The sequence below is a fragment of the Argopecten irradians genome, chromosome 5 (assembly GCF_041381155.1).
Source record: "Argopecten irradians isolate NY chromosome 5, Ai_NY, whole genome shotgun sequence".
Classification (NCBI taxonomy): Eukaryota; Metazoa; Mollusca; class Bivalvia; order Pectinida; family Pectinidae; genus Argopecten; species Argopecten irradians.
In genome coordinates this window covers 16,389,074-16,403,781 of record NC_091138.1, presented here as the reverse complement: position 1 = coordinate 16,403,781, position 14,708 = coordinate 16,389,074, and the positions used below count along the sequence as shown (strand labels likewise).

Here is a 14,708-nt window from a genome sequence, read left to right as displayed (position 1 = left end):
TCATAAAAAACTTGGACACAGAAAGTCAATATAATATGCTATCTACCAAGAAAAAAATAAATGTGTTCCCGGCCATTTTGTCAAATAAAGGATAAGAAATGTTAATATTGTCCAAATGCAATCACAAACCACAATTAATTTTCTGATGAAAGGACAAAAATGCTAACAAATAGAATATTATAAACCCGAAAAATGTGCATACCGCGGCATGTTGTGTAAGTCATGCAGTCACCGGCTAAATACATAAGATATTTCTATGTTACATATGCGTCCCACCGCTCAATTCACAGGTCAACTATATTATTAGCGGATGTTAAGGTAAGACATTAACAGTTGTTCAGATAATGACGAATTAATAACCTAACGGGGTCACCAACAATACGACACGAACTATTTGCCGCTGTATCGCCATAATTTGTCCATGTAATTTACAGTTCGGTTATAATTATATAAATCAATTATACAGAAAAGAATAGTCGTATAAGGTATACGTAACGTACATAATATTCGTCAACTTGCACTGTTTCTTTAGATAAATGAAGCGCAATATCTTGATATCTAGTACAGGCAGGGAAAAGTTCCTAACTTCCAAAGCCCCTCCATTTTAGCCATGCCTGTTAGAGTGTTGATTTGTAGGCTCTAAAAGCCATGACATGTTCTACAAAGAAAACCGCAGGGACAGCTTACGGATCTTCTCGCTTAGGAAAAATACTTCAGTCGCTATCTGTTCGAGTTGATGTTTTGAAGTTGGGGAAAAAAGAAGAAGGTGTATGATGTTGTCTTGGATTGACCTAATAGGCTATCGTCTACTTTGACCATGCACTTACTAATCTCCCCATGTTCTCCCAATTCCATGTACAGTCATCTTCATGTCTGCAACTACCGCTTGGGTTTTGAGAGTCCCGTGTCCTCTTGTAAGGAGTACTCATATCATCATACTAAGGATTTCTTGTTCTTGAGCCTCGTGGGATAGAATCTGTGATGAAAAATATTTACACAATAAAGTTTAATTGTTAAGCCATTTCTACTCTAGGTTGGGATATCGTACCAAATCCTCCACTCTCAGTCAACCCACAGGTGTTTGGCTCTATTTTCCCTCTCTACCTCTATATATGTAATATAGTTGCAGATGTCTGTTAGATTCTCCATCGCCGACAGAGCATAAATGGTGTTCATCATTTGAACAACAATTAGTGTTTAATCTTGTATATATATGCCTAATTAACACAACAAATAATATGAAATAATTTGTTTTGCCTTTGGTGCATGCGCAATCAGTACTTCATTCCATATAGGATATAGTGACACGGATTTTTTTCGGGATGCAATTAATTATTTTTCATATTTCAACTTGAAGTAAAATTAGAAGCTCAAACTTTTCAATGGTGGTAATGGTGTAAAGTAAGTAACTTTTGTAACTGAAGAAAAATACTAAATCGTCTGCTCCTGTTTTTGATAGTGAAAAAATACCATTTGTCAGCGGTGGAGCATCTTTAACATTGACGGAAATGATGGCGCTGTACAGTTGATCTTGAAATATGTGTTATTAACAAATAGCTCTGAAAGCATTAAATGTGTCTGTTAAAAAAATTCTGTATCTAGCATCTTTCGCAATGTTGCACATAAAATCTCGTTGGCGTTCACAGTACCTACTCACAGTACCTACTCCAAACAAATTTGAAAAAACTGAAATAGAAACCTTTAGCATCTTATAGGACAATAGCACCGAAGTACTTTATTTTCTTGTGCGTTAAAACAGATTTTATATTCAACGACTCTCTACTGTACCCATAATAATTAAGAAAATAGAAGAAAAACTTGACGGTGTGTTACTATGGGGTTGATGACAGCTCACTATATAATAAACCCAGTCTTATGTCTGACAGTAAGGGATTTTCTCAACGGACCACCAAACACCAAAGACTTATATTCTGTGTTCATTCAACGTATCCACCAATGTGAAGAAAGCCAATAGATTGTTAGACATTGTATGGAGAGGTTTAACAGCACTGGGAAAGGAGATAAATTCTACCTGTATACAAATATATATTTACAGTTACAGTTACTGATTTGAAGCTGTCAAAAACTAGAAAATATACAACACAAAATTGATCAAAGGCAGGTATGACATAAAATAAGCAAAGTCACTTTGCTATTTGCAATGTATAAATAATGTCTCGGCAAGGTACGTTGTCAAACCTATAAAAATGGTATTACTGTATATAGATTATAAAGATAAACTACCTGTGATACAGTCTTTTGATATGTTAGCCTAGTTCGACAAGGCACTTTGCCACTACTTCTTTAGTTCGGTAAATTTTATTTACCAAGCATCTAACACTGGTTGTATTCAGCTAGATCTCATAATGGCTACTGCAAACATCCCAGACCCTAATCGATACCGGACAGGAGGACTAGGTCACACCAAGGTCACAAACAAAATGAGCAGTCTGTTAGCTTCAATACTGTACATCTACACAGAAAACAAGCAGGTTACGTCTACTGGAGGATACGATCTGGACGGTTTCACATAGTCCTGCACCTACTGTAATGGAACAGAAGCAACAAAGAATAACAAACATTGAGGAAAGAATGATAACAATAGAAGAGCGACAAGACAAGTAGAGAAACCAAATATCCGCCAAAATGGATAATCTTAAATTTTCTGCGGAGGATGAGGCAATCCTGAAAATAAAGGACGAAATGACGCAAATAGGAGATAAAGGTAATCGGGAATTACAAGATCGAAAGACCAGAGTCTCATCATTTTCAATCTACCAGACGTAATTGGAGATAGATAAGAGGAAGATCGAAGGCATTTTAAAACAAGGGCCCAATGGGCCCGAATCGCTCACCTGCAATCTGGTAATCTTGCGTTGTTCATACTTAACAAATAGAGTAAATAAGAATTTATATCATCCCTAAGCACATTTGAGGCCCCTTTGCCTCTTGGTTATTAAAAAGAGGTCGTTTAAAGATTTTAGCCTATTTGACCCCTGTGACCTTGAATGAAGGTCAAGGTCATTCTTTTGAACAAACTTGGTAGCACTTTATCCCAGCATACCACAGGCCCAATATCAGGTCCCTATGCCTTTTGGTTTTTAAGAAGAAGCCTTTAAAAGATTTTAGCATATTTGATCCCTGTGACCTTGAATGAAAATCAAGATCATTCATTTGAACAAACTTGGTAGCCCTTTATCCCAGCATGTCACATGCCAAATATCAAGTCTCTAGGTCTCTAGGTTATTAAGAAGAAGTCGTTTAAAGATTTTCACTTATTTGATCCCTGTGACCTTGAATGAAGGTCAAGGTCATTCATTTGAACAAACTTGGTAGCCCTTCATGAAAAGCACGCCACAGGCCCAATATCAGGTCCCTGGGCTGTTTGGTTATTAAGAAGAAGTCGTTTAAAGATTTTAGCCTTTTTGACACCTGTGACCTTGAATGAAGGTCAAGGTCATTCATTTGAACAAACTTAGTAGTCCTCTATCCCAGTATGTCACAGGCATAATATCAGGTTCCTAGGCCTCTTGGATATGAAGCAGAAGTCTTAACAAGATATTTCAGCCTATTTGACCCCTGTGACCTTGAATGAAAATCAAGGTCATTCATTTGAACAAACTTGGTAGCCCTACATCCCAGCATGTCACAGGCCCAATTTCAGGTCTCTAGGCCTCTTGGTTATATAGAAGAAGTCTGTTGTAGATTTTCACCTATTTGACCCCTGTGACCTTGAATGGAGGTCAAGGTCATTCATTTGAACAAACTTGGTAGTCCTTTATCCCAGCATGTCACAGGCCCAATATCAGGTCTCTAGGCCTCTTGGTTATCATGAAGAAGTCGTTTAAAGATTTTAGCCTTTTTGACCCCTGTGACCTTGAATGAAGGTCAAGGTCATTCATTTGAACAAACTTGGTAGCCCTTCATCCCAGCATGCCACAGGCCCAATATCAGGTTCCTAGGCCTCTTGGTTATGAAGCAGAAGTCTTAACAAGATATTTCAGCCTATTTGACCCCTGTGACCTTGAATGAAAATCAAGGTCATTCATTTGAACAAACTTGGTAGCCCTTCATCCCAGCATGCTATAACTCTAATTTCAGGACTCTAGGTCTCCAAGTTTTGGAGAAGAAGTTGTTTAAATGGAAAAGTTGACGCCGGACGGCCGGCCTGACGGACGGACGGACGGACGACGGACGCTGCACCATAGCATAAGCTCACCTGCCTTTCAGCTAAAAATGGTGATTCTACTGGTGTTTCATTTGGACACAATTGCGAATACAAAGCTGCTCCAAGAGAATGCAAGAGTGATCTACGATCTGACTATCGAACAACGTGGGGTGAGAAAAAAATATAAAAACAAAAAGATATAATGTCCGGCAATCAAATAACGAGAGGGGAGAATATTAGTTATATGAAGGTTTTGTATGCCGTACCAATTGCCAATGACAAAAACAATCGCCCTCCGGTCATCCTTGATTTTTACTCAAACATCGACACCAGATGTGATTGGACTAACAGAAATCAATCCAAAACATAACTCTAAAATACATGAAAAACTAAACAACTTGGCGGGTTTCGATTCCTTCAGAAATGAAAACAGAAAACGAAAAGACCTTATTTATTTTAACCAAAACAATCCTTCAAGTAAATCCAGTATATATGTCGATTGACGAACATGTTTGGTGAAGTATTAAAACTATTAAACACTGCTTATCTACAGCAATAAAACAAATTAACAAATTACTAGATTTATTAACATTAACAGAACAAAAAAGTGTCGTCATAAACTTATTACTGGTGATTTTAACGTCCAATATCAGTTTCTGGACACCATCCAGTTAAAAACTGAGACGGATGTTTATTTTTATGAATATTACAGTTGAACTTATAATTTCTAAAGTACTAATAATATAAAGGTCATGTATCGGATCAAAAGGAATAAATAGGGCGATAGACTCTCGTGATAATAAATGTCGCACGGTTAAGAACATTTCACGCGCGAGTCACTTCGGTACCAGATACAGAGACTTCTGTAATACAATACAGCATTTATCACCTATTATTGCCGAGCAATGAGCAATTATTAGTAATCATAACATGCATTTCATCACCAACATAAATTATTCACAGTAACTATTAGCGAACGTTTATGTGAAACATTAACAGTCGTTTAGATAATAACGAAAGTCTCCATCCTAATTAATTACAGTGATGCATATAAAATGTCAGTTGTAACATTTTGTGATACTTAATTACTGCACCATCGTTACCAAACCGAGCACTCCCAACAAGTTCGGAGGGACAAAGGAACATGGCGTACTACTCCTACAGTAAGTTTACTTTACTTCAATTTTTAAAATACATATGTACATGCACATCACACCGAATGTATATCAAGATAAAGCTAGGGAACTATTCTTTTCATACGATGCCTTTATCTTGACGAAGTTTGAAGTTTATGTTTTAAATCTTTGTTATCGTTAAGTGTTTTAGAGTTCTAAACAATTAAAGGAGCACACTCTTGTCTTTGTTTAAAACGCGTCCTCAAGAGTTAAGGTTATACCAGACTAAAGTATAATATTTTGCTTTGTTTGTCAGAGAAAATCATATTCCTGCTCGTAGCCATATTTTTGCATATCTTGGCTAATTTTATATTCATTAATCGGCCTTTTTTTACAATTTATCTCCAAGTCGACTACTGTCGGAAAAATTCCGACAATTGATCATAGAAAACTAGTAAGCTCCAGATAATAATCTCACAAGGTCTATTTGATCGGATTGGGATACAATATCCCATGTTCAACCATCGGAAGGCTCGATAGTACTCATCACAGTAGTCGTTCATTTCCAGAAATAACACGGTATTCCTATATGCACCTAGTTTTGACTATGGACCTTAATTGTTATCGGGCAAAGATTATGTGAAAATAGACGGAAAAAACACTTACAGGACTTCATAGCAAAATAAATAAATGATAAAAAAAACATCCGCCCATGTGCAGAACCCCCCTCCCCAATGAAGTCAATAATGATGTTTCACACCATATCTGGTTGTGATCCGTGCCAGCGTTACATAGAGGTAGAAAACTTAAGCATAGTTCCCCTTTTGGAGCCCAACCCCTCTGTCCCGCGGGTTGGGCCAGACTCATTTATATCAATATGATTGTCCTCTACAAATAATACACTAAATAAATTCGGTGATCCGAATTTCAAATTAAAAAAAAACGCATGGCGGATGGCACACGACGACGGACGAAACACGATGATAATAGGCTATCCTACCATCTAAAAAAACTGTGTCGTACAAAGTATTAGCATGCTGGGGCCAAACAGCTTACCTCGTTAGTGGTAATTAGCCAGGCTAAAGTACATCTCCTCAATTTGTGTTTATCGGATTCAGGACAGAGTAGCGATAAAGTACCTTTTAACAAGTTCTGGCTATTGTGATATTATCGAGACTGCAAAGATATTCGTTCACGATTTGTCCCCATTTGAAAAAGTAGATTACCGGTTTAGCTAACTAAATTTTTTTTTGGATGTTTTGAATACCCTATTCGGCCCTCTGATATTACCGTCATGAGTATCTGAAATTGTGAACGTCCATTACGATTACCTCCATACCCGAGCGTCACCATGAAGCATTATGGATGTGTTTCGGCTCATGAGCGTGTTGGTGTCCAAGGTTGTTACACAGGTTTATGTCTATAGATCTCGTTCTGTCTTATATCTTAAGGTTTATACAAGGCGATTAGCGCCAGTTCAGTTTGTTGAGATCTACTCTTCCCTATATGTAGCCACTGATGACGTTAACGTTAGTACTGCCTCAAAGTTAGCATATTCTCCATATTGTTGACAACTCTAAACTGATGAAGATGATGGAAAGTTTGAGTGTAGAGTTTGTCTAGTTTATACAGTGGAATTATTTGTGGCATTGAAAGTTTTCGCTTGTTTCTTTCTTCACAATATCTCAACTCGCAAAATATTCACAAGTGTATAGTTAATGTATGAGTGATTTCATTATAAATACATTACGCGAAAATTAGCACACAGTTTGAAAACTGACTAAGCGAAAACAACTGCACTCAAAATTATCCACGTTTCCTTAAATATCCTTAAATTCGGAACCATTACCGGAACGTGCGAGATGCATTGGGATTAATTAGACTGTCTGACTGACAAAGAAAATACTCAGCGTACAAAGGTTCTATCATATGGGATTGTCGTGACTTCGCGACATATCTTACTTTATACACTACTCTTAAAGGAGATATATGCAAGCACTATCTGCTGATGGTTCTAGTGTCGATTATTTATCTGGTATGTAGTTTTTACAATTCTGATGATTTTCAAATGTTCTGGTTGGTTTTCAGTAGTGTTATTGGCAGTCCTGGTATTCATATGCGATGCCTACGTGAATTCTGTGGATGACATTCGGCGATTGGAGAATCGCTTACAACAGTTGAAGAAAAAGGCGGCTGAAGATGAGAGAAGGCGCGAAGCAGTATGGACTCGGTGGGCGGAGACGATTGCAAAGGGAGCAAAAAGAGGCGAGAAGACCGAGAAGCGAGTTGTGCATGGTACACCCATGGAACACAACCAATGGCCATGGCTAGTCTCTCTTCACTTTCTACGCCCGATGGCATTTACAGAGAAAACCGGCATGAAACACGTGTGTGGAGGAACTATCATAAGCTCGGATCCAGTGTGGGTCATTACGGCAGGACACTGCTTCAGGTAATGCAACTAAAATACCTCATTTCAGGGTACCAATCCCAGTTATCGTTAGATATATGAAACAGGAGATGGTAAAAGACAATGTCTTTCGGCATGTACTATAAATTAACTGCAGTTTATTTACTCTTTGATAGGTATTCCTACAGGTAAATTTTTGCAATGACATGGGACGGTCCATGGCACTTATGTGAATCGCTTGTACATTGTAGGTGTTATAAGGAAATATGAATGATAAGGATGAACGATCTGTTCAAGTTTCCAAAACCAAAACAAGATGCAGTATAAAAATTACAAATTCTGAATGAAGAGACCGGTTTTTGGTAAAAGCCTATAGGGAATCGAAGGAGCACCTTTGGAAAAATGACCAATTATGGGATCTACATCAGAGGGTATTGTGATATTTCAGACATGATACATGTTGAAACAAGATCCTTATCTTATATAAACTGTCCGTAATCTTTTACTTCACAGTGAAGATGTCCATGAGGGTTTAAGTAATCCTGATAATTGGGAGGTGGTGATAAACGAATACAACCAATACCAACAGGAACCGAATCAGATCAAAGCACACATCGACGAGATACACCTTAGAAACTTCTCAGGTGAGTCCTAATAAACATCCATTGATGAGATCCTTTCCCAAAGTATTTCTCAGGTAAGTATGCGACACACCCACTGACCAGATTTGTAAAGTCATCATACGCCTGGTTCCTTTCCTTAGACCTTCTTCGCTACAAACAAAACGTGCAAAAGTATCTTTATATGTCAACACTAAATGCATAAAGGTTTGATTTGATACCGTCTTTCATTCTATACATTTTGCATCTTATCATATATATTTTTGTAAATATTTCAGTGAACACCTTACTAAATGACATAGCTCTACTGAAGTTAAGACCAATTCCACAGCTTCAACTTGAAGACGTCGCGGACCTCGATGAAGGACAGTTCCAGACTGGTCAGCGGTGTTCTGTTGCGGGATGGGGCCAAGTTTCTTACCGTAAGTAGAAGTAGTGGAAAGGGGGCAAGTGGTTAACCGTATGTAGAAGAAGTGGAAAGGAGGGCAAGTGGTTAACCATAAGTAGAAGTAGTGGAAAGGATGGCAAGTGGTTAACCGTAAGTAGAAGTAACGGGAAGGGGGCAAGTTTCTTACCATAACTAGAATTAGCGAAGAGGAGTGCGAGTGGCCTATCGTAAATAGTAGTAGTAGAAGTCTTGGCCTACCGTAAGCAAAATTTTTTTTAATACAGACTGTTGTCAAAAAGCTCACCGTGTGAGCTAGGGTAATATACCTATCCTCAAGAACTAAAGTTGTAGTTATCAATGGGGAGTAATGTGTCATATCCAGGGTGATGACTATCAGGATCTGGGTAATCTGCCTTTCAACAAGCTGTTGCTATTGAGATTCCGTTGGGCCCGAGTAAGGTAAGGTGCCTTGTTGCCATTTGGGATAGGTTCGAGCATGGGTAATGTGCCTTTCAACAAGAATTGAGATAGCGTCAAGTCTAGAAAAGATATCTTACCCTCCAGTTGTAGCTATTAACGAAGGGACAGCAAAAGACCAAACATTTTACCGCCATTTGTGGCTATTGGGGTCGGATTAACCAAACCATTAACCGTTATCATTTTCCACTACACTGTTGCTATGGTGGATTTTCCCTGCCTGTCTATAACTATCTTAGAACCAATTTTTTTTGACACTCTATGTAAATTATCTGTGATACACAAATCACAGTATGAAGTTCTCAATTAGATCGTGTTTTTTATTCAGGTCCCTATGGTTTGGGTAACTTCATTCCCCTCATCACCTCTGTTTCCCTGATTGATAACGACCTCTGTAGCGAGTTGTACACTGCAGCAAAGACTTTTACCTTCTACATTGATCAGTCAACCATCTGCGCAGGCTCACATGAGGGGCACGACGCGTGTCTGGTAAGTCGGCTAGGAGGTAGGACGCAATTAAGCACAAAATTGCGCATTGCGTTATTACGTCATGGAGTCATTCAGAACGACGTCACGAAACACGTTTTACATATCACGTACTACACCAACGGTAGATATAGGAGAAGTATCATTTCATAAAATTAGTTTTTGTTAGGTAAGGTTATATATTGTAAGTCACGAGCAAATGAAAATATATCATTATATTTATCACATAATCCGCCTGATATCCAGTGATTTCGCCCATGAAATATATTTTCATATGTCACAAGGTGTTATATAACCTGGAGAGATTTTCATTGGCTGGAAATTCATTGTGAGGTCATGACAAAAACAATAAAATGATGTCAGGAAAAATGACGTGACGTCAGGATTTCGAGGACAAAATGGCGGAATACACTCTAACATACATTTTGACGTGAGCTTTTTTCGGAATGTATGTTGTTGTAGTTATGTGATTAACAATTCTGTTTGTGTTCCTTTTATATGATATTTTATGAAACCCACAAAAATAAAACTTCTTAGACTCGTTTCATAAAATCTCGTATGAAATGAACATCCATTTCAGATTTTATATACTAGTATGTCAACGTTTAAATATTTTGTACATAACTGCCATAATTATGAAGTTCTGGTTGGTATATATATATTTCTAGAATTACAAGAGATCCCAGAGGGATCTTGGCGCCCACCAAAGAATGATCTATATCTGACAAAGGAAAGATGGATCTTTTCTCTACTTTTTAAACTTTTTCAAACATACTACATATAAAATTTGAGACAGATCGCTTCAGTACCTTTTGAGAAATAGCGGTAACAAACTTCAACTATCAAAATCCAAGATGACTCCTTGGCGGCCATCTTATTGATCAATCGGTCCCAAATCACAATATGCACAACTAGGGCCCTAGGGGAACCTACATGTGAAATTTGAGAAAGATCCATTCAATACTTTCTGAGAAAATAGCGATAACAAACTTTGATATAAAAATCCAAGATGGCTGCCTGAGCAATATAAAACATCCAAGGCATGGCCTGCAGATCCCTTCAGTACTTTCTGAGCCATAACAAACTTTAACTATCGAATTGGCTGCACCATCTTGTTCACTGATTGGTCCAAAAATGCAATATGCACAACAAGGGCCCTAGGGGAACCTACATATTAAATTTGAGAAAGATCCCTTCAGCACTTTTTGAGAAATGGGGATATCAAACCTTAACTATCAAAATCCAAGATGGCCGTCTGGCGGCCATCTTGTTTTTCCTATCAGCCTCAAAATCTGTATGGCACAAATAGGGACCAAGGGTAACCTCCATGTGAAGTTTGAACAAAATTCCTTCAGTAGTTCTCAAGAAATATCGATAACAAACTTCAACTGCCAAAATCAAAGATGGCTGCCTGGCGGCCATCTTGTTTTTCTGATCAGCCTCAAAATCTGTATGGCACAACTAGGGACCAAGGGTAACCTCCATGTGAAGTTTGAACAAAATCCCTTCAGTAGTTCTCAAGAAATATTGATAACAAACTTCAACTGCCAAAATCAAAGATGGCTGCCTGGCGGCCATCATGTTTTTCCAATCAGCCTCAAAATCTGTATGGCACAAATATGGACCAAGGGGACCCTCCATGTGATGTTTGAACAAAATCCCTGCAGCAGTTTTTAAGAAATAGTGATAACAAGCATTGTTTACGGACGGACGACGGACCACGGACGCATGGCGATTTGAATAGCCCACCATCTGATGATGGTGGGCTAAAAATCTGAAGTTCTGGTTATATATATATCTAGAATTAAAATCAATTTGACCCTATTTTAAAGAGGTGTAGTATTTATATACGCCTTTCCATTTTATTGACAATGGATCCTACTTGACAGGGTGACTCCGGTGGGCCGCTGATGTGTCAGAGTTCAGAGGATGATCGCTGGAAACTGGTAGGGATCGTATCTACGGGCAACGAATGTGGGATGAAGGACTTTCCTGGGATCTACACTCGTGTCACCTATTATAGGGACTGGATCAGCAGAGTCATGCAACCTCCAAATGGTCACGTGGAGGTGTAAAATAAATAAAGGAGTAACATACCCTGAATAATTACATAATCATTATTTGGAGGTAAAATGGGAGGACACTAACTTCGAACTGCATTTTCTACTTAAATGTTACAGGTGGTTTTCTTAACTTTATAGTGTTGTACGTGTTCTTTGAACATTTTCAAAGGTGAACTAATTAATAAATGTATTGATATATTGTTAATAATATATAATTTGTAAAATAACAATTTAACTACAATGTTAAAGTATCTATTTCATTTAATTCAAAGTTAAGTATAATTGTGAGTATTTTAGGATATGCTTTTATATAAAATATATACATGTAAATTATAATTGAATTCATTTGAATGTTCATGAAATTATCAATAAATGATAATCAAACCTGAGTGTATGTTATTTGATACTAGTTCACTCTGACCAAAAACAATTCTGTCCTCAGCATCAATCAAAATACAGTTAGCGTAAAACTTTTTTTTGTGTTATATTCCATGGAATGTGCAAGATGTACCCATAACTGATATATAAGTGACCTGTAGCCGGTTTATATGAGATTTTGGACAGCTGTCGGGTTTATATGTGTATGTGATCAGTTTTGGAAGTCACTTATAAACCAGTTACGAAAATCTCCTGAGTTCAGCTCAAGACATCAAGACATCACAATTCAGAATAGTTTGAAAACACTTATAACTAATATTATCTTGAGCAACATTCACATATCATTCATGGACAATATTGATAATATTCAGAATTTGAAGCTGATTGTATTAATTCCATTTTTGAGAATAACTTTCTTGTATCCTGCAATACTTTTCTGTGGTAACATTTGTACACTGTTACTTCCATTGCAACATAGCGTTTATTTGAGCTTGTTCATGTCGTGGCTTTTACATACATTGGCTGATCTATGGCCAGTTGATATTCAAATACTTATAATTACCACACATTTACTCTTGAATTATGTAAGCTCATACCAGCTACAGCTGTTGAAGAATAGTTGGAGTATATCCCTGGAATTCCAATGAACATAATTCACATATTCATAAACTCTTTACTGGAGTTGATCAATTCGAACATGTTATTCAATTTAACAACATACAAATAAATCTCCTGACAATTGACTTTCTTGTAATATCCGAATATTACTTTCCACATTTTTTCCCTTTTCTTTTTCTTTTCAAGATATCAAAAAATCATATTGATATAATTTCGTTTTGGCAAGATTTTCTTCAGGTGAAGTAAAACGTATAGTTGTTTTACTCTGTCCATTTCCTGAGTATTTTTTCATTTCTTTTTCAGATATACAAGAAAACACTAAATCACATATTACAAATCCCTTTCAGTTTCTAGATACATTTCATCACTTAATCATTTTATCACCTGTAAAGACGTTATCCTGATAAAGCAAGGTTCGAATATCAGCTTAGAGGACATTTTAGAAATGAATAATTCCTTATTGAATGGTGCATTATGGGTACATTTTTTTTGTAGGTTTATATATGATGAAAATATCACTTGTATGAATTTGTGAGAAAATCTTATGTAAAAAAACTGGGTATCGATTATATATATATATAAAAGATTTTTTTTTTACATAAGATCTTCTCGCAATCAAGCCTTTGTGTGTTTTACTTGTTACTCGAAGACATGTGGTGAATAGAATGATATGGATGAACGCACATTGTTGTTATATTTTAGCTATGTCATCTATCAAGTTTATAAGTGATGAATACTTTGTTAATTAGGGTCACAGTTTTATCATCACAAAAGGAGCTGTGCTTTGAGTTAGAGGTAAGCCTCAACTGTACTGTTTATATATCTGAGAGGATACAACACTCGGCTCTAAAGGGCATCGTAGCGGTATCCTCTAACACACATAGGTAGCAAACCAGAGAAGAACAGCCTGGCCACGGTCTATATTTTTATTAAGTGGGGAGCCCCTGTTTTGAGCCATGCATAAACAATTAAAAATCAAATATATTCTGAAATTGGTACATCCAATATGGAGGGTTTGATATAAGTTTCATTTTTTTTTTTAAATAAACATAACAAAAATGGGTTAGAGATTACAATTCTGGGCTCCTCCGGAAGTGCGTCTTGACCGGAAATGCTAGCTTTACTTGAAGGAAAATCCATGGCGCGGGTTTAGGCAAAAATATTGAAAAATCCACCTAATCGACCTATGAAATAAATTAGCTTATTTTGCCATTGTGATAGAAGTGCTCAATTTAAGGTAGGTCTTAAGAAAAAAATTGAGTACAATTTTCTGCAATTTTGGGCTAAAAATCATGATATTTTGCAATTTTTCAGGTATTTTTTTGTTGTTACCATGGTATTCACATGCATGAATAAGCGCAGAATATGGCCAAATCTGTATCAAAATATCAAATTGTAATTGCAAAAGTTGTGCTGATTAATTATATATATACTTTTGTACAGGTATTTTTTACAGTTAAATGACTATATCTATATTTCCAAGGCATGCACCTTAATTTCATAGATTGTCCAAATCTACTGTTTTCTGCTACCATAGTACAGTTTGACGGTTCTCTCCTTATCTTATAAATACTGATGAATTAAAATAATTGAAAAACTATTAACAGACTGGCACACTTGATACGCACAAAAGTGATTCATTTCATCGTACTTTAAAGTTAAATTAACATGGGATACCATTTTTATATGTAAAACACTGACTGAAACACTAAAGAGTCCATATTTTCTTCACTGAAATATACGAGATTTCATCCAGATACCCTCAATTACATACTTATTTAATACGCTGAAATATGTGATTACATTTATAACACATTCAAATGTAGCATTTCATTCTAATACCATACAACATATTGACTAAAATATGAAATTTCATTATGAAAAACCTCGCAATGACAGAAACCAAAATATAACAATCTGACATTGTAATACCCATTGAAATATGATGATATATAAAGAGGACGGAAGAAAGCAATTTTTCAAGT

General features: G+C 36.7%; 1 protein-coding gene across 1 annotated transcript; it reads left to right on the top strand.

Annotated features, from left to right (window-relative positions):
- The first annotated feature begins 5,237 nt into the window (after positions 1-5,237).
- LOC138323012 (chymotrypsinogen B-like) lies at positions 5,238-12,103 on the top strand. Its single transcript, XM_069267327.1, has 6 exons — positions 5,238-5,331; positions 7,372-7,735; positions 8,207-8,337; positions 8,592-8,735; positions 9,507-9,667; positions 11,554-12,103. Exons 1-6 carry the CDS (start codon positions 5,313-5,315, stop codon positions 11,737-11,739), a joined length of 1,005 nt encoding a protein of 334 aa, XP_069123428.1. The 5' UTR covers positions 5,238-5,312; the 3' UTR covers positions 11,740-12,103.
- Positions 12,104-14,708: the final 2,605 nt, after the last annotated feature.

Bases quoted from the DNA above. Each gene is read 5' to 3' on its own strand.
- LOC138323012 (XM_069267327.1), top strand. The intron at 7,736-8,206 runs GTAATGCAACTA...TTTACTTCACAG, and splicing joins ACGGCAGGACACTGCTTCAG to TGAAGATGTCCATGAGGGTT. The intron at 8,338-8,591 runs GTGAGTCCTAAT...TAAATATTTCAG, and splicing joins ACACCTTAGAAACTTCTCAG to TGAACACCTTACTAAATGAC.